The sequence below is a fragment of the Bombyx mori genome, chromosome 20 (assembly GCF_030269925.1).
Source record: "Bombyx mori chromosome 20, ASM3026992v2".
Lineage (NCBI taxonomy): Eukaryota > Metazoa > Arthropoda > Insecta > Lepidoptera > Bombycidae > Bombyx > Bombyx mori.
Genome location: NC_085126.1, coordinates 11,728,134 through 11,753,489, shown reverse-complemented (window position 1 = coordinate 11,753,489; position 25,356 = coordinate 11,728,134). Strand labels below are relative to the sequence as shown.

The 25,356-nt window shown below is 38.0% G+C and overlaps 4 protein-coding genes, 1 long non-coding RNA gene and 1 other non-coding gene across 7 annotated transcripts in view; 4 read left to right on the top strand and 2 right to left on the bottom strand.

The window, feature by feature from the left end:
- LOC101738439 (mitochondrial S-adenosylmethionine carrier protein) overlaps nucleotides 1–25,356 on the top strand; it is a 213,747-nt gene that overhangs the window by 7,904 nt on the left and 180,487 nt on the right. The window lies entirely within an intron of this gene.
- On the bottom strand, nucleotides 172–9,889 carry LOC134200801 (uncharacterized). Its single transcript, XR_009975867.1, has 2 exons — nucleotides 2,910–9,889; nucleotides 172–984 (listed from the first exon to the last, which is right to left on the bottom strand). It is a non-coding gene; the product is annotated as an uncharacterized LOC134200801 (long non-coding RNA).
- On the top strand, nucleotides 9,868–14,898 carry LOC101739360 (trafficking protein particle complex subunit 2-like protein). 2 transcript variants are annotated; one of them, XM_038018073.2, is made up of 5 exons: nucleotides 9,868–12,043; nucleotides 12,557–12,604; nucleotides 13,499–13,710; nucleotides 13,902–14,078; nucleotides 14,766–14,898. In XM_038018073.2, the coding sequence occupies exons 2-5, from the start codon at nucleotides 12,572–12,574 to the stop codon at nucleotides 14,809–14,811; spliced, it is 468 nt and encodes a 155-aa protein (XP_037874001.1). In that variant the 5' UTR covers nucleotides 9,868–12,043; nucleotides 12,557–12,571; the 3' UTR covers nucleotides 14,812–14,898. The 2 variants fall into 2 exon arrangements, with proteins under 2 accessions (XP_037874001.1, XP_004926037.1); XM_004925980.5 differs by having other exon boundaries at nucleotides 10,325–10,343.
- LOC101739221 (von Hippel-Lindau-like protein) lies at nucleotides 11,883–12,392 on the bottom strand. Its single transcript, XM_062674479.1, has one exon. It carries the CDS (start codon nucleotides 12,390–12,392, stop codon nucleotides 11,883–11,885), a length of 510 nt encoding a protein of 169 aa, XP_062530463.1.
- RpS20 (ribosomal protein S20) lies at nucleotides 16,219–19,498 on the top strand. The gene is given in 3 exon segments (NM_001098339.1): nucleotides 16,219–16,305; nucleotides 17,570–17,731; nucleotides 19,257–19,498. Coding segments are annotated over 3 exon segments (372 nt in total). The 5' UTR covers nucleotides 16,219–16,302; the 3' UTR covers nucleotides 19,464–19,498.
- On the top strand, nucleotides 18,313–18,433 carry Mir3000 (microRNA mir-3000). Its single transcript, NR_107484.1, has one exon. It is a non-coding gene; the product is annotated as a microRNA mir-3000 (primary transcript).

The following is a 25,356-nucleotide window of genomic DNA, read 5'->3' as shown; positions in this document are numbered from 1 at the left end:
ATGTGTATATTTAAACGTATGTATGGCAGGCTCTGGTACCTATAACACGAAATCCTAATGTTTAGGCAGGACGACCGTGCGTGAGTTGTTCCGAGTTATTTATTTATTTTGATATTGAATTTTGGACTCTTATTAAAGTATTGTAATTGAAAAAAAAATTAAAAACATATACACAATTACAAAATTTAATATTACAATAACAAAAAATAATTTTTCATATAACATATTTACAGTAAGTATAATATAAATTACAAAACAAAACTATTACACATTAAATGTACTTCGAAGCTCTCAAAATGCAATATTCATACCGCTCTAAAACTTAATTTATTATTATCGTTACATCTAGACTAATATATAAATCTACAGTGGTTTTTACGGATGTTCCGTTAAAACTACTAAACCATGCATCCGATTGACTTGAAACTAGGTATCCGTGTAGAAAATACATGTACTTAATGGATAGGCTAATATTCATATGAGTATTGGACTACCTAATAATAATGACAACAAATAATAATATTAATTTTAAATGCCCAGCGAAGCGGGCGAGTACGGTTAGTAAATGTATAAAGGTATAAAACAGATCCTACGAGTATTATTATCTATACACGATGTCTGCATTCTGGCAACTAATTATAAAATAGCCGAAGACCAACATGTTACAATAAATACTTCTCACAAAAATTGTCAAAAGTAATGCTACGCCGGTAAGAGCAACGCCATCTATCGTCGAATTCCACAAGTGTATCAAGATACCATTCTTGAGAAGGTAGTGAAGCCCCTTAACAACACCATGTTCAATAATCAAGAATGGTCCTTCCTGCAAGACTCGGCGCCAGGTCATAAAGCTCGGTCTGCGCAGTCTTGGTTGAAAACGAACGTTTCGGACTTCATTTGAGCTTCATCAATCCGCTGGATTATGATTTATGATCAGTTTTAGAGAGTACGGCTTGCTCTAAACGCCATGATAATTTGGAGTCCCTAAAACAATCCGTACGATTAGCAGTGAAAATGTTTCCCATGAAAAGAGTGCGTGCTTCTATTGATAACTGGCCTCAACGTTTAAAGGACTGTATTGCAGCCAATGGAGACCACTTCGAATAAGCTTTTTATACTTTAAATTGTTTTATATGTATGTATTAAACTAACACACTGTAAAAGTAATAAATGTATTTGCCATAGATTTTTGGAGTTTACTCCTTTAGAATCGATTTACATATATAGGCCCGGGGTATGAAAATTATGGGGACCAAAATCGTACTAGCATGTCACACGAAATGCGTTATGCGCCTGATTGGCTCCTGATTGCGTGATGCGTGCGCGCGCCAATCAGGAGCCAACGCGCGGCCGCGTTATCGCAGGTGACGCCGGGCTGCTGCGCCGGCAGTCCGCCACAAAGCCTCGTACTGATCGCGCGTTTCTCTCATTATTGGAGTTTACTCCTTAAGAATCGATTTACATATATAGGCCCGGGGTATGAAAATTATGGGGACCAAAATCGTACTAGAGAGTATAGCATGTCACACGAAATGCGTTATGCGCCTGATTGGCCATGGTGATGCGTGCGCGCGCCAATCAGGAGCCAACGCGCGGCCGCGTTATCGCAGGTGACGCCGGGCTGCTGCGCCGGCAGTCCGCCACAAAGCCTCGTACTGATCGCGCGTTTCTCTCATTATTGGAGTTTACTCCTTAAGAATCGATTTACATATATAGGCCCGGGGTATGAAAATTATGGGGACCAAAATCGTACTAGAGAGTATAGCATGTCACACGAAATGCGTTATGCGCCTGATTGGCTCCTGATTGCGTGATGCGTGCGCGCGCCAATCAGGAGCCAACGCGCGGCCGCGTTATCGCAGGTGACGCCGGGCTGCTGCGCCGGCAGTCCGCCACAAAGCCTCGTACTGATCGCGCGTTTCTCTCATTATTGTATTTTCATATATTTGTTAGTCGTTTGTTTTGTGTCTCGTTAATTTGTTAATAATCTGTAGTGTATCGTGTTGTCGTAATATAGAACTATTTCTCGTATTGTTTCGTTTAATTTACCGACATCGTTTTGCTTGTGGCCGGACGCCGTTCGGGTTCGATTCCTGAACGTATCAACTGTTAGTGGGTTGATACCCGAATATAACCCGCTACAAATCATTTATTAATAAAGCTTATTAAATATAAACAATTCCTTCTATCAGTGAATGGACAACTTATATATTAATTGTAAAAGTGAATTATATAGACTTACTTAATTACCGCATCCACGTGTTCCGCAACTCCCGGATCATTCTCACTAGAATACGTAACTTCCATATTTTACTGTATTCAACTGACACAAATTTATATTTATATCCAGTAAACTCCAGTCGTGCGTCGGAGCGGACACACACACTTTTTTTTTGTTTTCCTTTGTAACAGTATTTATGGCCAGACTAAGTATAGATAATAGAATACATAAACGCTTAAATAAAAAAATATTATTTTCATATCTCGACACAAATTAATTTGTCGATTAATTTTGTATTTTTTTACCGAAATATTGAACTAATTTCATTTAAAATCGTGTAGATGTACATCTAGTATAAATTAATAATGATTAGAATTATTACTATAGAGAAATCTATATAATACTAACCATTACTACGAGTCAAAAAGTCATCTCCGATGTGTAATCACATCCGATCAATCCGATCAATCCTAATGTGTATCTACAAATACTATTTAAGCATTTATTGTGACTAACAGCATCATACCTACGATATACATTTCCCTGCTAAATTTTTCATGTCATCAATATTTTTTTTTAAAATTCAAGTGAAAAGACCTAGGTTTTTTTAATGTTTTAAAAATAATAAATGAAATACGTGAGGTCTTATAAGCACACTTGGCTCTGTTAAGACTCTACTAATACTAACGCTAATACTTCTCATATACCAGATCACTGTATCGATGTAACTGTGAATGCCGTGATGCCAGGCATCAGTCAGCTGAGTCTTTGAGACCCAATCTTCGGAGCGGGTCACGATTCACATTGGGTGGTAGAGGCATTTAGGTAGGAGCCGGGTTCAGCCCGGACACAATTAATAAGCAAATTCATATGAGATTTGAGACTCACTTAAAAATAATACACCAATTTCTAAATATAGCCGTTTCCATAGTTGATGATACTCGTTTAATTAAATCAATAAAAACATCATTACAAAATTGATAATAAATATTTGTTTGTTTGGCACATTATATATTGGTTTTACTTAAATATTAATCAACATTTAGGTCTTAACGTTGGCACTGTGGAATTGTTTATGAATATTATACATATGAGTCGACTATTATCAAAGCCGGCAATGTGACTTTTGGACAATTATTGGGAAATCAGAAAAACGAATTATTGACTTTGTATTCCATTGGCAGTCACAAAACTCTTCTGAACGACATCTTAGATAAATAACAGGTTAAGTTAATACTTTATTTAATGCAGGTTTTGAACCGTATTCTTTGAAGGAGACGATTATATTCAAATCAATCTGTATTGACATATCAATAACATTTTTTTGTCCAAATGCACAGATTGCCACCTTTGATAATAGACGACTCATATATCCATTTTAATTACTTCACATTACAAAAGTATGTAAATGCGCTACCCTTTTTTAACAACACTAGCTATATCTAGCGGTATTGCCTGCATTGAAAAATATCTAAACACACAATGGACTAATAAACGGTGGGAACTACGAATAAATGACTTATTATTTATTCGTAGGTTTGGACCTACTTTTTTCCTACCTATTGCTATATAGAGTAACCTCGTGTGCTGTACCTATTGTGTTAACTGCACTGGAAGTGTAGGCGAGCTTAATGGAGTCAGTCTGGGACTTTGCTAACATTGCACTCACCCTTATCGATGATTGACCAACTTTACACATTAATCACAACACTTTTATAAGCTTTATACCTAAGTCACTTAACACCCACGTGCATCCATTAAATGGTTGGTTCTAGTTAGTTTAGGAGCCCAAATACATAAATTAACATCATAACCTAAATGCCTCATCCCACTTAGAAACATAGGCCGAATTCTTAATTGGGAGACGACCATCTCACCCTTCAAAACCGGACGTAAGTACAATATGCCTTAACACCAATGCATGCTGCTTGTTTACGATGGTATAATACTCAAAGAACGATACTGCTCATTTTCCGGGGAATCGCTTAGTCGCCTTTACCACACTCAGGAAGAGATTGGGTGGTGTTCGTTCAGACAACAAGCCAAACATTGGACAACTACAGTGCAACCTCGATATGACAAATCGGAAGGGAATAAGTACACATTCGTTAGTATATCAAGTAATTTTTACTGGTGGTAGGACCTCTTGTGAGTCCGCACGGGTAGGTACCACCGCCCCGCCTATTTCTGCCGTGAAGCAGTAATGCGTTTCGGTTTGAAGGGTGGGGCAGCCGTTGTGACAATACTGAGACCTTAGAACTATATCTCAAGGTGTGTGGCGCATTTACGTTGTAGATGTCTATGGGCTCCAGTAACCACTTAACACCAGGTGGGCTGTGAGCTCGTCCACATACCTAAGCAATAAAAAAAATAAAAAAATCGGTAAACTGAATTTTGTTATAGTAAAGTTAGGTTGGCCTACCATACCGCGGAGACTGACGTCGTTGGTCGTCGACGCGATAGTCGCCACCCGTCGGTCGGGCGTCCTCGGGGTGGCGCCGCGTGTCTGGTTGTAGTGTTGACCGCGGGAACCCCCCTACTCTGAACGGGTTCTGACCCCGGACGGAGATCGGACGTCGGGTGTAAGAGTGCAGGGGAGTCGTTTAGTGGGTGGGCCCTAAAATCCTTGGGCCCGCGATCTACTCTCAACACCTGCAGATCGTTGAGTCTCACATACCCCGCGCGCCCCCTAGGCGCGGGGACCTCGTAGGAGGATCGGCCGCCGGCCCGGAAAAAAAAAAAAAAAGGTTGGCCTACCATTTGCCTACATTATAAATGACGTAAAAAAATAAAAAATAGTTTTATTCACCTCAACATTACGTACTCATCTTGTTATAATGAACAACTAAATAAATGTATACACATTTTTATCAAATTACTTACTGTAGGTGTTTTCTATTTAAAAACAATTAGGTAGATAACACAGTTTTTCTCAAACCTGTCGAAACTGATTCACATACTATGGGATTAAGGGTCATATTGGTAGGAACGATATAAAAAGGTTTTGGGTTGACAAAATTCGTTAACTAGAGGTATTTACACTTTTTTTTCTGATAGTTGAAAATTCGTTATAAAGATCTTGTTCGCAAGAAATCTTCGCAATGTAAAAGTATACATTAATTAATTTATTTTTTACTGCTTAGATGGGTGGACGAGCTCACAGCCCACCTGGTGTTAAGTGTTACTGGAGCCCATAGACATCTACGACGTAAATGCGCCACCCACCTTGAGATAAGTTCTAAGGTCTCAAGTATAGTTACAACGGCTGCCCCACCCTGCAAGCCGAAACGCATTACTGCTTCACCGCAAAAAAATGGCAGGGTAGTGGTACCTACCCGTGCGGACTCACAAGAGGTCCTACCACCAGTAATGACACTTAAATTGAGTCTTATGGACAATTCGAGGGTATAACGAAGAAATTGTTAAATCGAGGACGTCGTTATATTGAGGTTCGTTAGGGTTGCACTGTATTATCCTATTATCGAAACAGGAAAGCACAAAGATTGTCTGGCAACGAGTTTTTAGTCGCGGGATAATGAGTATCACCGCCGGTGCCACAGCGGCGCGTCGCTTATCTCAACTAGAGTACCGATTATACCACAAAGTACTTCTTTTAAACAAGTACCTTGATACGTAAGATATTATTGACACAATAATATTTTCTGTGCTAAACAAATTCATTTTGGTTTCCTTTATGTTGCAAATGATGCGACAAAAAAAAACCAGCAGCATAACGACAAGTTCTTTTATTTGTGCGAGAAAGCAGAAAGCGGGTAGAAAAAATTTTTTTTTCCTGCCTATGCTGATAGCCTTATGAGGCTATTTCAGCTTCACCCTGCAAAGCACTGCTCTTGCTAGGGTCAGTGTTAGCAACACTCCCCCTAGCAAGGGCAGTGCTTCGCAGAATCTACCACCGGATCGGAAACACGACCCACTGAGAAGATCCGGCGAGAAACTCAGTGGGCTGTGTCTATGGGTTAATTCGGTCGTCGAGCCCTTCATCGCAAACGACGGGTTCGACGAGAACGGTGACCGGAGCCGGGTAGAAATGGCTCGCAAGGCTTGTTTTATAAACACTATCCTACCCTTCGTTGGCTTTGGCTAGTGGCAGTGGCAGAAGGGGGCGTGTTAACATAGCTTAGCGGGATGGCTGGCGGCCTACCGCCAGCCATCCCGCTAAGCATCCATGCCCTAGCATGGCAGCTGACGTCACACCCGTTACAGTTAATTGAAAACGAAGCACGACCCTTTCACTGCTCTGACAAGAGTTTGGACTAACGTTTTTTTGTAGATTAAAATCCTAGATGTTAAAGATGACTTGCTATAGTACTATTTTAACGGACTTAGACTTAACCCACACTGATGCCTTCCTATCATCCAGGCTCGGCATTGGCAATCTATGCCAAAGTGCCGCGCATATGACCTATCTCGGTATTTATCTGAAGCCAGAGAGCGATCACACCACTGTGTATTCTGATGAAGACATTGTACGAGGGCGGGATGATAAGTAACTAGCCTCTACTATTTAAAAAGTTAAACTTTAAAAAATATATATGTCATTTTTAACTTCGTATCTCTGGCTACCTGTGTTCTAAATTTGAATTTGGTGACGTGAAAATTTTATTGATTTTTTGTCATTTGAAAATATATTTCGTCAAGTGTTTTCAAAATGGATAAAATTGAACAAAGAGCGGTGATAAAGTTTCTTCATATGAAGGATATGAAGGGGAAAGATATCTATGACGAGTTAAATAATGCTTAGGATGAATGTGCTCCTTCTTATGCCATAGTAAAAAACTGGGTGGCTGAGCTTAAACGCGGTCGTACATGTGTCCAAGATGAAGCCCGCCCCGGACGTCCAAAAAGCGTCACGACTCCGGAAATTGTCGTGAGAGTACATGATATGGTTATAACAGATCGACGATTGAAGTCATCTGATACAGCTGATACTACAGGTATCTCAAAAGACCGGGTACATCATATCCTAAGTGAGGAATTAAATATGAAAAAGTCATCGGCCCGTTGGGTGCCGCGATTGCTTATGCACGATCAAAAGAATATTCGGGTGCAAAAGTCAAAGAATGTCTGGACCGTTTCAGAGTAATAATGCCGATTTTTTACGTCGATTTGTAACAACAGATGAAACATGGGTTCGTTATTATATGCCAGAATCAAAAATTCAATCAAACCAGTGGACGCAATCGCGATGCCCGGCTCCAAAAAAGCCATGGCTGTAAAGTCGGCTGGAAAAGTGATGGCTTCCGTCTTTTGGGATGCAGATGGGATCTTGATGATAGATTACCTTCCTAAAGGTCAAACGATTAATGGAGAATACTACGCTAATCTTCTAGATAATTTTCACCAGTGTATTCAGCAAGAACGACCAGATTTGGCGAAACAAAAATCATCTTCCGCCAAGACAACGCTAGGGTTCACACATGTGTTAAAGCTATGGCAAAAATCAACGAATTGAAGTATGATTTGCTGTCCCACCTACCTTATTCGCCTGATATAGCGCCATCGGACTTCCACTTATTCCCTAAGCTCAAAACTTTTTTGGGCGGACAGAAATTTACCACAAATGATGAAGTCATAGCCGCTGTAGAGGAGTATTTTGCAGGCTTCGAAAGAAATCATTTTATGGAAGGCATTACTGCTTTAGAACGAAGATGGAATAAGTGTGTAGAGGTTCACGGAGACTGTCGAAAAATAAAATTAATTTTATCACGACAAGTTAAGTGTTTTATTGTTAGGCTAGTTACTTATCATCCCGCCCTTGTAAAACGAATATCTTTCGGTATTTGAAAATCTAAATTATAGTGTAAATGTATATTGAATAATAAAATGTAAGTCAAGGGAACAAAAACGAATGAAGTAAAAGAAATATCAAAAGAATGGCATGTTGCAATGGATATGCTAGTGAAGACATAACCCAAAGAGGTTTAAAGGCAGGCAGGCGGGTTGCTAAAGATAGACATGGAACGGCTGGACCGATTCGAATTATTTGTGGAAATCCAGAGAAGGTTTAAAAGGTAAATAAATATGAAAATTCTCGGAATTAAATAAGAATTTTTTTACAGTTTTGTTTTCCTTTTGATGTGTCTTTATTCCTTCCTTTCCTTTTGTTTGTTTTAATTTTATTTTATACAAAAGTTTCGATCTTTTATTTATCGATTGAGGCACTACGAACTACGAAGTCGGCCAGGTCAGCTAGTCATAAATAAAATTTCAGGTTAAAGGACTAATTGATTGATTGATTTCTACTTTTACATATTCGACTTTTTGAAGGTGGTCCTGTTAGAACATTTGTCAATGTCAATGAAATTGATCAAAGCTCCCTCTAATACCTACCTCTTGACCTACACATAAACCTATTTAGACTAAAAAGCAGAGATTCGGTCGACATCCCGCGATCTCTTGAACAATAATTACTTGAGCATAATTCCGTGATATTACTTCTAACTTCATACCGAACTCACAATGTTCCCCTTAATATCATACCACCCACAAAACCTGTTATTTCGTTTCGATCTCTCAAGGGGTCGTTATAATTAGGCGTTGTCCTGACGACAGCCGGGTCTCGCTCCCTACGAGGCGTGGCGACCCGTAGAAATTTTCAGGAAACTAATACATTATTTATTAGGTATTTACCTTACAAAGGCATCTTCCTATGCTAATTTTTCAACTTAGGCCACACAGACACGCGATCAATACAGATTTTTCTCTCAACGTCGTTACTAGTCGTTTGTGTGGTGTAACTAAATCTTTTAAAATCTTATAAATCAAACAACGTAATAACGTAATAAAAACCTCATTATTTTATTATTTGTCAATACCTTCATTAAGCACAAAAATGCTTGTTTAACTTTATGTAGATAAAGTGTTATTTTTTTATTTTATTGTTTAGATGGGGGACGAGCTCACAGCCCACCTGGTGTTAAGTGGTTACTGGAGCCCATAGACATCTACAACGTAAATGCGCCACCCACTTTGAGATATAAGTCCTAAGGTCTCAGTATAGTTAACGGCTGCCCCACCCTTCAAAACGAATTACTGCTTCATGGCAGGGTGGTGGTGTGCGGACCGTGTTAAGATACAAGGTCCATGATTTTTGCTCCATGGAAAGGATAAGAAAGACGAGATGATGGACGGTATTGAGAAGAAGTAGAGGAAAAGACGACCTGATACTACTGGCAATAAAGTATTCGATGTGAATACAGAGGACTTGTAAATGTGCCGTACTATGAGAGCTTTACTTCAAGCACTAAAGATACGGGTCGATGATAATTAAAGTACTTCAAACCTTAACACAAATATCTGCCGGTATCATTCTCATGACCTCTACACGGGTGCCGGGACAAACTATAAAACCTAATCCGAGAAACAAAAGCATTAACAATATTCAAACAACAAAATTCAAATTAATAGAGTCTCCTTCGAATCCCGTTGGAATAGTTATCATAATCCACAATTTCTTGGTCAATTTTATGGTAATGTATGATGTAGTACTGCTGCATTGAATAATTCAGATCGGAATGACGCAAGCGATTGCAAAAAGCGTCATGTTTTGTGGAAAAAAAAAAACAAAACACATTTAACATTTAAATCTAATCTGGTTATGCTTCCGCTGTGTGTTCGAATGACCTAGTGTACTTTAGTACTCTATACAATTACCCGATAATTAAAAACGTTCCAATTTAAGAAAATAAAACCGTGTGCGACTTATTTATGTACGCACGTAAAAAGTTATATTGCCGTAATTAATATATATCTATATATTAATACGTGAAGCAAAAACTTTATATCCCTTTTTACGAAAATTGCGCGGACGGAGGAGTATGAAAGTTTCCACACTTATAGAGAATATAGAGGAGAAGTGCACAATGCTAATTTTTTTTAAAAATAATGCATAAAAGATACATTAAATCAATAAAGAAAACATTACACACACTACATACCATGTATTTGACGCACACACGCATGCTATTTTTTTAATGTCAAACTTTAGTTCTTGACGTCTGTAGTCAAAATTGAGAATAGATTAAATATTGTTTGTCTTTATTAATATTTTTTTTAGTGTAGCCTTGGCGAAATTTGTGATTATAGTATGTAATAGTGTTCTGTGAGTATGTGTACAAACTTACAATTCCAATTAATTATAGTCGAATTTCGACTACTGCGGGACCTCTAGTACATGTAAACACGTTACTTCGTTAGATACTAGAAATACACCTCGAGAATTCAGTGGCTAACGGAACCCAGAGACACGAATGTCGCTACCCACCTCAACCCTTGAGGCCGAAGTCTCAACTGCGCCCTATGACGCTGGGTTAACTGTCATTACTGGTGGTAGGATTTCTTGTGAGTCCGCACGGGTAGATATCACCACCCTGCCTATTTCTGCCGTGAAGCAGTAATGCGTTTCAGTTTGAAGGGTGGGGCAGCCGTTGTAACTATACTGAGACTTTAGAACTCATATCTCAAGGTGGGTGGCGGCAATTACTTTGTAGATGTCTATAGGCTCCGGTAAGCACTTAACACCAATTGGGCTGTGAGCATGTCCACCATCTATGCAATAAAAATTAAATAAGCCCTCTACTCACTGTTACTTGCTCGAGTCTATTGTGATCCTAAATCAAACTGGTGCTTACATACCAGTTGTTAGCTCCCTTGTATAAGAAAAACTTTAAGAATATAAAATAAAATAAAAACCTAGAAATACACCGTTACTGGCATAGAAACAAAACTGAAGAACCTCTGATGGCTAATTATAGGTAAAACTAGACTTTCAAATGCTGATCTGTGGGTGTATGAAGATATACAATTGAACCTTGACCTGGTAGTAAATGGACATCAAATAATACATCTCAGCAAAATTATGTATATTTTATGCTATAGTTGGCTCGGTAATGATTTTTATGTAACATAACTAATATTATGAGTCAAATAATGTAATGAAAGACATAGGCTTTACATAACGACCTAAAAATTCCTTTAATAACTTAAATGGCATTATAATTTTTATGAGTTATGTAAGTACATAGATCACCGATGGACATGTCAATAACTTGTCCACTAGTCCATCCCGTGAGCCATAGTTTATAATTATAAAGAGATATAAAATATGTTTAGTAACATTTTTTTAACCTGCACATTGTGCACCATTTATAATGTTACTTACTCACAACACACTTTTATAAATAGACATTAAAAAGTACATGGAAGAATTAATGATAAAGTATTGTTTTTTTAATTTTATTAGAAAAATAATACTTATTAGTGATGCATGAGCAAAAACTGCTGTATAATTAGGACGCAGTGAATGAGATATTCATTGATTATTACTATTTTCCAAATATTGTCACCTATCCTATGAATGAGTAAAGATCTGTAGAATCCACGTGGTTCTGCAAATCAATTAAAAAAATGGAAATGTCCATTATCATAAAATTACTAAACTTATAATAAAAATTATTGTTATATTTACAAATTATGTATATAACAAAATAATAATAATAATAATATAAAAAGTTATTCCACTTAAATATCGACTGTCATTCACTATCATTAAAATATGGTACAAATATAAATAGATAAAAATCAACACAATACACAGTTAAGAACAACATTAAAACAGTTGTCGACTCAGTTAAAACTACCATTAAGGTATGCGTGCTGAAGTAAGCTCCCTCCGGATTTTTGCCACCATCTCTCGCAACTCCTGGGCCAGAACCCGAGGGAGGCCAAGTGCATCAACAGCTTCCACATTCCTCAACCGCACTGCTACACATAACATGGCTACTCTCCTCAGCTGTCGCACCGGTACAGTAATATTCCAATTAGTCCTAAACAAGACCTGACCTACAATAGGAGGTGGTCGAAATATCTCCTTATTGTTTATCACGAAGACGTCTGTGGTTGCAGCATCAGAAAACTCCCACGGATGGGTGACAAACGTATTAATATCGAAAAAGTCAGTCGGGTCGAGATTGATGTAATGCTGCTTCCTACCTTGGAAGTCCCTCCACCAGACCGCCACTGGCCTGGAGGAACGGTTCGTGAAGCGGATGAATGCCCGTCGCGACGACACAAGAGATTTCACGACCACTCGCTCTCCTTTGTCATTTACTTCGTAAATTAAATTAGAATCGGTCGTCCCGACTCCGTACATTTTGGTAACCCTGTTGTGCCAATCGAAAGCTCTTGCTGTCGGCTAACACATCTGTGTGTATATTAAAAATAATTTTACGCACTTCCGAACGTTCCCGGGTAAAGTTTTAGTCTGTCAAGGTGGCAGCTCTGAGTGACAACTCTGTGTTTTGTTTCCGATTTCAGATGTATTGATTTACAATGGCTGTGTGTGTTGCTGTTATCGGAAAAGATGTAAGTTTTTACACTTTCTTTTCATTATTGCAACTAAGAAAAAATGTTTTTAAGTCTTTGGGATTTATGTTTATCATAATTGTCAAAAATGACTGAAAATATTCAAAGAAAATCCACAAAACAACACTGTTATCAAAACTCATTAGTGACGTCATTCATTTGGCTACGTCAAAGTTGACAATGTCGTCAATACATAAAGCGAAGGGATACGGAACATACGAGAACAAAAGCAGTAAATAAAAATACTAACTCAACTTAGTCTCAGTCTCAGTCAGTACTTTAAAATATTAAGACAAATATAGATTAACACTATTTAGTACAATTTGTATCAGGGCTTGCAAAAAATATTATTTACTAGAAATGCTAACTTGAACTTGAAAGCATACAAAGGAGTTACGGGTATTAAGGATAAATGGGCAAAAAGCGGCGGAACTCATGCATGTGCTCATGCATACCCATTCATATGATGTAATAATAAAGGATTAAACTCAGCCTAAAATGAAAATTGCACATGAGTAAAATAGGTGTGCATAATTTGATACCATATTATATTGATAATATTGTTAATTTAAGTTATTTATTTGAATCAATTACATACGTTACAGTAATGATTATAAAACTAGAATTTATATTTTCAATACAGTGGACACTCACATTTAGACCACTAAAATATAAATAAAAAATATAATAATTTTAAAACATAAGTTTTAATATAACTGTACTTATCTACACCAGAATACATCGCTACTATTTTAAAGAGGGGAGTTATTAAAAGTTCCTCGTTCATGCTACTAACCGTATCATATTTTGTGTTACATATTTTAATTGTTTAAGTTTTTTTTTCTCAGCAACATCATTCTAACATAACTCCGAAATTCGTTGTATTGCTTTCAGAACTCGCCGTTGTACATTGGTGGCATCGGCAACGACACCAGCAGCGACAATGAGCTGTCCCGGCAGTGGCTCGTGCACACGGCGCTGGACGCCCTGGAGGAGAGGCTCACCACTGCGAACCCTAACAATTCAGGAACGAACACAACCACTGCCCGAACTGATCTGCGGGACTTGTATTTAGGATTACTGTTTTCCACAGATACTCATAAAATGTAAAATTAAACTAAATTAACCAATCTAAATTAAATCAAGCCGAGTAACGAATATAAATAAAAATACTTTTCTGTACGCAATTAAATGTGGCCGAACATTGATATTTCTTTCTGAAAATGGAACTGGACTGCCAGAAATCATTAGTTATTATTATCATTATCTAGAATATATATAAACTATCTTTTTTTAGTTACGGCTACGTCACAAATACTCGTATCAAACTAGTTCTGGTGACCAGCTCCACGTCGCCGAGCGGCAGTAACATCAGGGATGCCGAAGTAAGGACGGCGCTGCGCAGGCTGCACGCTCTGTACGCTGACGCCATATGCAATCCATTCCATTTACCCGGTGATCAAATTACTTCACCGTAAGTTCTGCGCTCTTTCTTTAACAAAATCAGTATTCTTGGTGATAGGACCTCTTGTGAGTCCGCGCGGATAGGTACCACCACCCTGCCTATTGCTGCCGTGAAGCAGTAATGCGTTTCGGTTTGAAGGGTGGGGCAGCCGGTGTAATTGTAACTGTACTGAGATATTAGAACATATCTAAAGGTGGGTGGCGCATTTACGTCGTAGATATCTATGGGCTTCAGTAACCGCTTAACACCAGGTGGGCTGCGAGCTCGTCCACCCATCTAAGCAATAAAAAAAAATACACCGATATTCATTACAATTTGAGTTAACCAAGATTTCTTCTTAATATTTTTTTCGTATATGCTTGTATTTTCGGGTTTGGGTAGCCATTTTTTAAATACGAATTTGCACAAACATATCTGAAATATCGTTGAGCATGTTGAGGGACAGAATCTTTATGTCCCTTTTAATGGATCTTTGTTCCAAGGGAAATAGAGATATAATCGTACATTCACTATTTCATCATCCAACACTTGTTCTAATTTATAAGTTCTCTTGTTATTCGAATTTATTCACTCGAAATTTAGAAGCTTTTAGAATCAAAATCTCTGACCTTCAGTCAAACATATAGGATTTTATTGTTGGTAAGTTTGTTGAATAAAATATTGGTATTCAAATATTACCTATTTAACGTTTTACAGGAAATTCGACAAGCAAGTCAAGAATATAATGCTCAACAATGTTTGAACCTTGAAGAAAATTAAATTATTTAAAGTAGCTAAACATTGTCTGTATTTGTACATGTCATATTGTTAAATAAAAAGTAAAATCTAACGTTCATATTTAGTGTTTACTCAAGTAAAGATTTTAAATATTTATTATAGATTTAAGTTTTGTTTCATTTAAAAGTGCTTTCCAGTATTCTGTAGGCCGCGGCTTGGCTCTGCCCCTGGCATTGCTGAAGTCCATGGGCGACGGTAATCACTCACCATCAGGTAGGCCGTATGCTCGTCTGCCTACAAGGGCAATAAAAAGAAATTGTGTATCTGCAAAAAATAAAAAGAATAATTGGTATTTACACTAAGAGTACTGCACTAAGGTTATTGATTATTTAGGTGCTTTGACAATATTCGAACTGGGTTTTGGCATTCGACAATAAATGCCGCGACTCGTTTCATTGATGTGCAACACCTTGTCGGTTCGGCACTTGTAGCTCGTACATATCTTTCTTTTTTATTGTCCTTGTAGGCGTACGATCATACGATCCACCTGCTGGTGAATGGTTACCGTCGCCCATGGACTTCAGCAATGCCAGCGGCCGAGCCAAGCCACTGCCGACCGTTAAGTACTCTCCACAAGCCTCGTTTAAAGAAGGACATGTCATAGCGCTCGGGAAACACCGTGGAGGGGAGCTCATTCCAAAGCCGGATGGTACGTGGCAAAAAAGGTCTCTGGGAACGTACTGTGGATGAACGCAGTGGCTCCAGGTAGTATGGATGACCTCTACTCCGGTGGCGGGCGGTACGATGGTAAAAACGAGATGGTGGTATCATCTCAAACAATTCCTCAGAACACTTCCCATGTAACATACGGAACAAAATACAGAGGGAACTGAAATCCCTCCGCTGCCCCAGAGATTCCAAACGATTCGTGAGAATGGGATTATCGACAATCCAAACGGCCCTCTTCTGTATGGAGTCAAATGAAGTAGCTGATATTTGGAAGCCCCGGCTCTGAGATATCTTCGACTACGGCGTCAGAACAGCGGTACCTGGGCATCTTTGCGGGTCTTTTGTTTTTGTATCAACGCGTGTGGAGTTACTCGACCATCTCGTGGTTCACACGAAGACCAATGCGAGAGGTTTCCTGAACTTTCCTGTTGGAGGCAGCTGACTACGTCTATAAGATGCCGTTTTCTTTCTCCTAGCAGCGCAAGGTTGTCTAATGCTGCCCATTGACAGAGCAACCTAGGGGCCCTAGTCAGTCACAACGACGAACTTAAAGAGTGGTTCAATGAAATCAGTTTATAGATTGACTTATGATTGCAAATCCTTTGCCTAGTTAAATGGACAAGGTAGACAAAAAATGATGTCAAAATTGTCAGAAATACACCAATTGACAGATTTGACGTTTCTATTTCTCTTTCAAAAGTTACTGAAACGTGAGGTTTCTCCGGTTCAGCGCTGAACAATTTTTGATTGAAAAGTTGTTTATCTCGGCCGGAATTCAACAAGCAACATGGTAAGCTACCTTCCCACAATTCAGTATGCATGTACGAATTTGAGAATTTATCTTTACTATTAAAATACAAACAAAATAATTTGAGGTTAGATGTCGACACGTGTTATCAATTCAATGATAGCCTATAATTTTCCTACCTATTTGTTGCTAATTGATTATGAAATATAGCTATGTTTCTTATGGCTTCTTACATTTCATACTTTTTAAATATGTATCGAATTTTAGTTTGTTCAGTTTTATCATTTGGCGCCACAAAAGTTTTTCTAATACATTTAACATGTGTAGATTAAAGCTTTAAGTATGTACCTCTTATAGCACAAGTGGAACTAAGTAGTTTTAAACTAGGAGTTTCTAATGAGTCCGCTCTATCAAAATGTACACTATGTACGGGCATTTAAATTAAATTTGCCTTTTCATTTTATCGTCTAAACTAAACATTAATACTGGTAATATATAATATAAAAGCGATGGATCTAATGCTAAAACAGAATAAATTTCACCACAGAACTTAAAACAACAATTTTTAAATGATAGAGAGAAATTATTGTCATACCATGCAATCAATCTCCTTTAGTGGGTACTACCGTGAGTCAACGAGGATATGCTATTAAATTATCAGTGAAACTTGGGCACAGTCTGTTGTAACTAACAGCGTGACTAATTATAGTATAAACTACTCATGAGCCATCAATTGCTTGTTGGCGGTACTAAGACAGAATCCTACCCTGGGGTGCTAACAACAATTTCACTAAGTTCAATCATGATCAAATGATTAGTTCAGGAATGCACAGAGGTGGATAAACAGACTTATATATCGATATGTGAAAGGTTATTTGGTTCAAGTGATATTTTTGCTACTTACAGGAGAGCCATTTAAAGTTTAAAATTTGGAACAAATATCATGACAAAAAAATGTCTTCAGCTATTAGATTGGAGTAAAGTTAAATGGCAATTCAATTCAAAACATGAAACTGTTGATGCTAATACCAAATAAAGATTCCTTTAATTAATTATAAAAATAAATATAGCATATTAAGTGAAATGTCCCTTAAACCAAATAGTCTTTTATCCCTCTATAGGATCAATTTATTTTATAACAACTAAGCTTAGGGTGCATCAGTTCCCACCTGTGACTGCACAGTCTATTTATTTCCATTCTAAAAAAATCATTAAACTTGTACGTTAGGGCTCATTAAAATACCAAATAATAACTGACGCTAGTCTTTAACAACTGATGTGACAATAAGATGCTGTGTATTTTCAGGCAGCCGCTGTAGTGTCAGGCAAAGACATTGAGAAACCCCAGGCAGAGGTCTCCCCTATCCACCGCATCAGGATCACTCTTACTTCACGCAATGTGCGCTCGCTCGAGAAGGTCTGTGCTGACCTAATCAATGGAGCCAAGAAACAGAAGCTGCGTGTAAAGGTAATTACATCTGAATTTTAATACCATATAGAATTGTCATTGATTTTTTTGTCATAGACCTAATGAAAAATCTTACAGTGTAGATTCTCATTTATTATTTTTATCTTTGCTCTGAACTGTATTGTCTGAAATTGTAAAATAATGAAAATAATAATATAATTTAGAATAAAGCATTATTATATATTTCGACGTTTGAAAGGCAAACGTGACTAAACGACAATGCGTGAACTTTAGACTAATTTAAAGTTGAAATACCTGAAACAAATTCTATTTTAACAAATCTACCTGTAGGATTTAATAGGATTTAATAGATATAATAGATTTTAATAGACCTAGAAATAATTTTTTTTGCGCATTGAATATGGTTATTGCCTATCATTTATGTACAAAGCAGTTATTGTCCCTTAGTCACTTTGCCTTTCAAGCGTTGATTTGTTTTTGAAATAAGTTTTTACTCTGTTATAAAATTAACATTATAATATTTTAAATTTAAATTAAATCTTTTCTATCAATGTCTGACTACTAATGTAAGGGGATTAGTTGAATTTCTTTATAAGTAGACTTGAATGTCTTAAAAAGTCATAAGGTACTCGTAGTAATAGTCTGTTGGGTCTACTGCGCTTAGATGAAGACACTACATTATGTATTAGTGTTGTGTTCACCATGTAAGCGCTACAGAAATGACTGCTCAAAGTGCAGTGTGCAAGTACTTAGTAATGTATTCTGCTCATAGGGTAGCTACATTTTATAGCTGTAATTAATATAAGAAACTGTAGAAAAGTATGAGTATGAATCTGCTGTCCATTGAGCCATTGTATTCAGATTTTTTGGATATAACAGGAAGACTTCACGGTGTGGGTCAAATTGTTCTATAGATTGATAGTCAAATCAACCCTCAGACACAGCCCACTGAGTTTCTCGCCGGATCTTCTCAGTGGGTCGCATTTCTGATCCGGTGGTAGATTCTGCGAAGCACGGCTCTTGCTAGGGTTCATGTTAGCAACGTCGTCAGGTTTGAGCTTCGTGAGCTCACCTACTAGTTAAGGTTACGCTAAACCTCTCAAGGCAAAAAAAAGTCAAATTTTATTGTTTGGTACTGGTGGTAGGACCTCTTATGAGTGCGCACGGGTAGGTACCACCACCTTGCCTATTTCTGTCATGAAGCAGTAATGCGTTTCGTTTTGAAGGCAGCCGTTGTAACTATACCTTAGAACTCATATCTCAGGGTGGGTAGCGGCATTTACACTGTAGATGTCTATGAGCTCCAGTAACCACTCTAAAACAAGGTGGGCTGTGAAAAAAAAAGCCTATCTAAGCAAAAAATAAAAACTTCCATAATTATATAACTGTTCTTAGCTCTGTGGTAACCGTTAGTAACTAAATGGGCTTTGCTGATCCATTCTGTCAAGAGTACATAAAGTAAAACTTGTAATTTCGTTATGGACTGTTGACAGTATCATATTATAACTACTAAATAATTTTTATAATGAATACTCAATGATGGTTCCGTTATCTTTATTTCCAGGGCCCAGTCCGCATGCCAACCAAGATCCTGCGTATCACCACCCGTAAAACTCCTTGTGGTGAAGGTTCAAAGACCTGGGATCGTTTTCAGATGAGAATCCACAAGAGAGTGATCGACCTACACTCTCCCTCTGAAATCGTGAAACAGATCACCTCAATTAACATCGAGCCCGGTGTAGAGGTTGAGGTGACCATCGCCGACGCGTAGGCAGAGCCGCCAATAAAATATTTTTGAAAAAAAAAGCTGTTTTACTTGATTGCATGGGAGGGACCACCATTAGTGCGTGCAGACCCGTGAAATATCATTATTAATTTATGTTTCCTGTTCAAAGGAAGTTAATTTCAGAAACCAGTACCAATAAGACCTAAAAAAAGTTCACTCACTTTGTTCAAACAACCTGAAAGACTGCAATGAGTTCCAGATGTTTCTATGGTACATTGACATAAAAAAAACCAAAAAAAAACAATGAAAAAGATAAAAGACGAGATTAGCAGACGTCAGCTGAGAAATTATGGTTTTGAACCAATCCTGATTAATATTAAATGAGTTTAATAATAACGCGGCGTGGTGCTTTTCTACACTTTTCGTGCAATATATCTATTACGTCCATTGCACATCCATAAGTATGCATTGCAATGTGACTAACAGCACGGGGAATGCGCTATATACATAATATAGCGTATTGCAGAAGACGAATTCAATTGCAAAATTCTGCCAGTGTCTCCCTTGAGTTTATACAAAGCTCTTTCCCCGAATCCTGATCCAGCTTCAGCGTCACCGTCGACGGCCTAGACACGTTCCTATGGATAAATCATCTTGCATTAGACGCCTTCAGCTCTAACACTAGGAGCAGGCTTAGGGACCCTGGTAACCGTACTCGTCGAACTCAGCAAAGAGTTCAACTTGCAACTTAACCCATGCATCAGCCCACTGAGTTTCTCGCCGGATGTTCTCAGCGGGTCTCGATTCCGATCCGGTGGTAGATTCTGCGAAGCACTGCTCTTGCTAGAGCTATTGTTAGCAAATTCCCTCAGGTTGAGCCCGTGAGCCCGTGCACTCAAGGGAATCCCTGAGGGAGAAATTTAAAGAAATTAAAGTTCTCACTATGCCATCCCAGTACATTTTTGAAAATTTGATGTATGTTCGTAAACATATTGAGGAGTTTCCTAAAAAGTCGGACATACATAATAGAAATACTAGGAACAAACACAAGCTTGTTGTGCCGATGAGTAGGTTACATAAGATAAGAAATTCATTCGGGTGTTTGTCTGTGCGCCTGTACAACAAAATCCCACAAGATGTTCAGAACCTACATATACATAGGTTTAAGAAAACTGTTAAAGAACATCTGTGCAATAAAGCTTACTATAAAGTCAATGATTATCTAGAAGATTGCACAAAGTGGGAATGAGTTGCTCGCTCCGGGCATTTCAATATTGTAGTAATTGTTACGTTATAATACTCATTGTAAAAAACTCATATTTAAAAAAAAATGTAATATTAAAAAATTAATAAATAATAATTGCTTATTAAAAAAAAAAAAAAAAACATGCCCGCTGAGTTTCTTGCCAATTCTTCTCAGGGCGGAGGCTAGTTCTTGTGAATTGGCGGTAGTTCTTTTGACGTTCAACAAGGATGTACTTTCATTTATGTTGAATAAAAATTTTTTGATTTGATTTGATTTGATTTGATTTGAGCTCCCCTCCTCGTCCGCGCGTAGTTGAAATAGCCTTGGACTATCCGCTAATACGTAAAGATTTTTGAGTTTATTATGAAAATTTAAAACTATACCAAAAAGCTTTACTCGCAGAATCATTTATTTAGTTACGGAAAAAAAGCAAATACATTAACACAATAAATACATACATATTCTAACACTACAAGTCCGACTGACGGGGCTTTTGTGAGTTTTTGTGAGTTCGTTGTTTCGGGCTGTTGGCGAAGATGATATAGAAATAATGCTTGCACTGATTTGTTATGAGGTTTTACTATAAAAGCGACACAATAATTAAATTAAAATACAAAATGAGTTGAGAATCATACAGTTAAACTAAGACTCGCGACTCGCAATATTTTACTGGTCGTCGTCGCGCGCGCTGAGGGCTCTCAAATATATTAAGTGTATAATCTATGCTGAGGGCGTGTTTTTTTTGCGCTCAGAGAGCTCTGTCTCAGCGGGGGGTAAGGCGGCGCGGCGAGGGCGGTATCGCACGTTCGGAAATTTCGTTCCGTTATAATATTTGCTTATTTGTGCACAGTCCGGAAACGAGATCTGAGTTCCGTGGTTTCGTGTAACACGAAAACACAAATTGTGGCCCCCCTGACTTACCGTACCCGTGCCTACGTCCAAATTATATAAGGGGAGATTGTTGTGGGGGTTGTTGTAATAGCTTTGATAATAAACTTGTATAATTTTGTTTATCGGGGCGAAGAAATTAACTTGCGAACATGAAAGTTTTCTTTGTTATGTGTGACAGTTAACCGACCGCTATAGAGCGCATTTGAGACTTCGACCTCAAGGGTTGAGGTAGCGAATGTCGTGTCTCTGGGTTCCGTTAACCACTAAAGACGTGTCGAGCAAAAGCATTGCTAAAAAGTCCTAGTATAATGCAGGATTAAAAATCGTACGCTAAAGCTGAACCGTATGCGACTTTTTGTTATTTCTGTGATGTATGGACGAGATCACGGCTCACCTAGTGCTAACTGGTTAACCGAGCACGTAGACTTCGACTACCTCACCCTTCAAACCGAAACGCATTACTGCTTCACGGCAGATATAGGCAGGATGGTGGTTCCTACCCGTGCGGACTCACAAGACACCATACGACCAGTTACGGCGAGAACGTTTGTAACGTCAGCAATACCTTTTATTAATTAACCAGATTTTTTACTTGTTATTAATAGTGTAAGTATCTTCTTAGTTTGTAATGTGTATTGTGTGCCTAATAAATAAATAAAATAAAATAAAAATGAAGTAAACAAAACGAGCTCACATTCCAATTAATAGTAAAACATTTCAAACATTATACCAGTAAAATAAAAGGTGTTGATTTAATTAAATCACTTGAAATACGGTACTTTTATGCGGGGCATTAATTCTGTGAAATGACTCACCAACAATATTTACATAAGTTGGTTCTACGAAAAATGAGATTAAAAGAAAATATAGGTACGTATAAAAATGGATATTACCATAATGCTATAAGTTCGGAATACATTACTGCGCTATTAAAAAGTGGAGCGTAACTAATATAATTCGTGAATTGAACTACCGCAGGCTATGAGCGTGAATTACAAAGTTTCTCCAAACGCACCAGCCGGCTGAGTATCTCAGTGGGTCGCGGTTTTGATCCGGCAATAGATGGATTCGTGAAGAAGCTTCCCTGAGCCGTTAGGTCTCCTTCGAAGGCGTTGGGGTAGCTGTTAACAAATCCCAACCCTCCTGGCTGAGGCCGTACTCGCCCAGATGTCTTGGTGGAACTGGAAAGGCCTATTGGGGCAGCAATCCTTCCTTCCTTAAAAAAAGAACGTTTTAACTCTCTGCCATCTATGAACTTTTCGTAAACACTCGATAGGTACGTAATCTATTAAGGTAATATTTCAAAAAAGCCACAAATGAGACAGCCATTGTTTATGTTGCTACCCGAAAAAAAGCTAATGAAATGGAAGAAAATAATCAAGACACTAGCTTAAAATTATTATTAATAACCGTTCAATCAATACTTTCGTGAACTAGGAGTTATTGATTTATTTGTGTTGTAAATCACTCAATAAATTCAATTCTAACATATTAAAATAGGTACCAATAGCAATGCATGACGTCATTCATTCGTTAGAGATCCTTATGAGATCTAAGTTTTTTTTTTATTGCTTAGATGGGTGGACGAGCTCACAGCCCACCTGGTGTTAAGTGGTTACTGGAGCCCATAGACATCTATAACGTAAATGCGCCACCCACCTTGAAATATAAGTTCTAAGGTCTCAGTATAGTTACAACGGCTGCCCCCACTTTTCATAATCGAAACGCATTACTGCTTCACGGCAAAAATAGGCAGGGTGGTGGTACCCACCCGCGCGGACTCACAAGAGGTCCTACCACCAGTAAGATTCATCGTTTATTTTGGCCCCAAATAGCGTCACGTAATGAATACGCGTTCTTTTTTTACTACCATTTTGCTGGTAGCCTAAGGGGCGATTCCAGCTCCGTTTTGAATGGTGGTAAGCTCACGGGGCTCAACCTGAAAGAGTTTGCTAACACAGGCATTAGTAGGAGCAGTGCTTTGCAGAATCTACCGCCCGATCGAAAGCGCTAAGAAGATCCGGCGAGAAACTCAGATGGTTGTGTTTAAGGGAAGCGTTCAATTGGAAATGAGCAGTTTGGTTCCATCTTATTTCTGTTTACTTCAGCTAAGGTAAAAGCACCTATTACGGAGGTATTTCGCAAAATTTGAAAGTAAGAAAGAAAAATAAGCATTTGTAAGTATTTTTAAAGGTGGAAAAAATTTTCATCGTCAAAAATGGAATTTAAATTTCGTATTACTGTTGAGTCTATGTTTCTTTTCTAGAAATTACTTATTTTAAAAAATGTTTTAAATAGCCGGGTTGATTTTCCCTAATACGGAGGTATGATTGAGGTCAGAGCCTATTACTGCGGTAGACGGTTCCTAATACAGAGGGTCAGAAATTATATTTATTATGTTCCGAACATATAATATTTATTAAGTAAATAATATAAATGTGAAGAACTTAAATTGTAAGTTTTGCATTAATTGACCACTTTTAATGAAATTTATAATACAAATGTAGTGCATTCACACAGGTTGGCTCGGAAAGGAGAGTACATTTTTACCGCGTTTAAAAGTGTTTTCGATTGTATTTTAACATGAGAATTCTAGGGAATTTCGAATGTATACACATAAATAAAATTTGAGTGTCTGTTTATAATATTGAAATAACCGCTTTTTACCACATGCATATAAATATATATACGGTACATACACCAAAATAACATTTTTTACAATTTTTGTCTGTCTGTCTGTTTGTTCCGGCTAATCTCTGGAAAGACTGGACCGATTCTGATGAGACTTTCACTAATAGATAGCTGATGATATAAGGAGTAACTAAGGTTTTTTAGACTTAAACTTAATGGTAAACTTAAGGTAAGTGAAGTTTTCGGCTCAATTCAGACATCGGTGGCAACGGCCGGCAGCGATGCGAAGGCCTACCCGATCTTGTGGACCGAATGGTAAACAGTCGACGTCGCCCTAAGCACGTCATTAGGGATCTTCCCGATCCATTAACGGTGCTTTTAGGTACCTCAAGCACCGGTTACCGTCCTCGCCGAACCCGTCGCTTGCGATGAAGAACTCGAAGAAGAAATCAACCTATAGACGCAGCCCACTGAGTTTCTCACCGGATCTTCTCAGTTGGTCGCGTTTCCGATCCAGTGGTAGATTCTTCGAAGCACTGCTCTTCGTAGGGTCAGTGTTAGCAACACTCCCGGTTTGAGCCCCATGAGATCGTCTACACATCAAGGGGAAGCTGAAATAGCCTGTCAAGGCTATCAGCATTGGTAGGAGAAAAAAAGGTGCGAAGAGCACTTTCAGCTTTGAAAGAATTTTAAACTTTATCTACATTGTTTTATAGAGCAGTATCGCTTGAAAGGATAAAACTGTTCGGTGGCTGATGCGGCGGCCGCTGCCACTGCTGTCTGAATAGAGCTATACATATTTAAGATGAACAAAATAGAATTACTTAATGGTAAATTTATTGAGGACTGCTTAGGAACAAAGAAACAGAGCATTTGCTTGACCATCTGTGAATGTAAACAAAAGATAAGAAAGTTTAATAGTTTTATGAATGAGTCTTTGTGCCTTTACCGACTCAATAGAAATATCCGTACGGGATTTCTGGGAATCTGTCATAAATGGTTCATAAAAACAAATCGCTATACCCGAAATTGACGCTATAGTATCCAAAGTCGCTCTTACCGAATGAATTTCTTACGAAAGTATGCTTTACATTCAAGGGACGTAAGTTTGACGTCGCTATAACCGAGGTCGTTATTAATGAAATCCACTGTATTTAATATATTTTAATA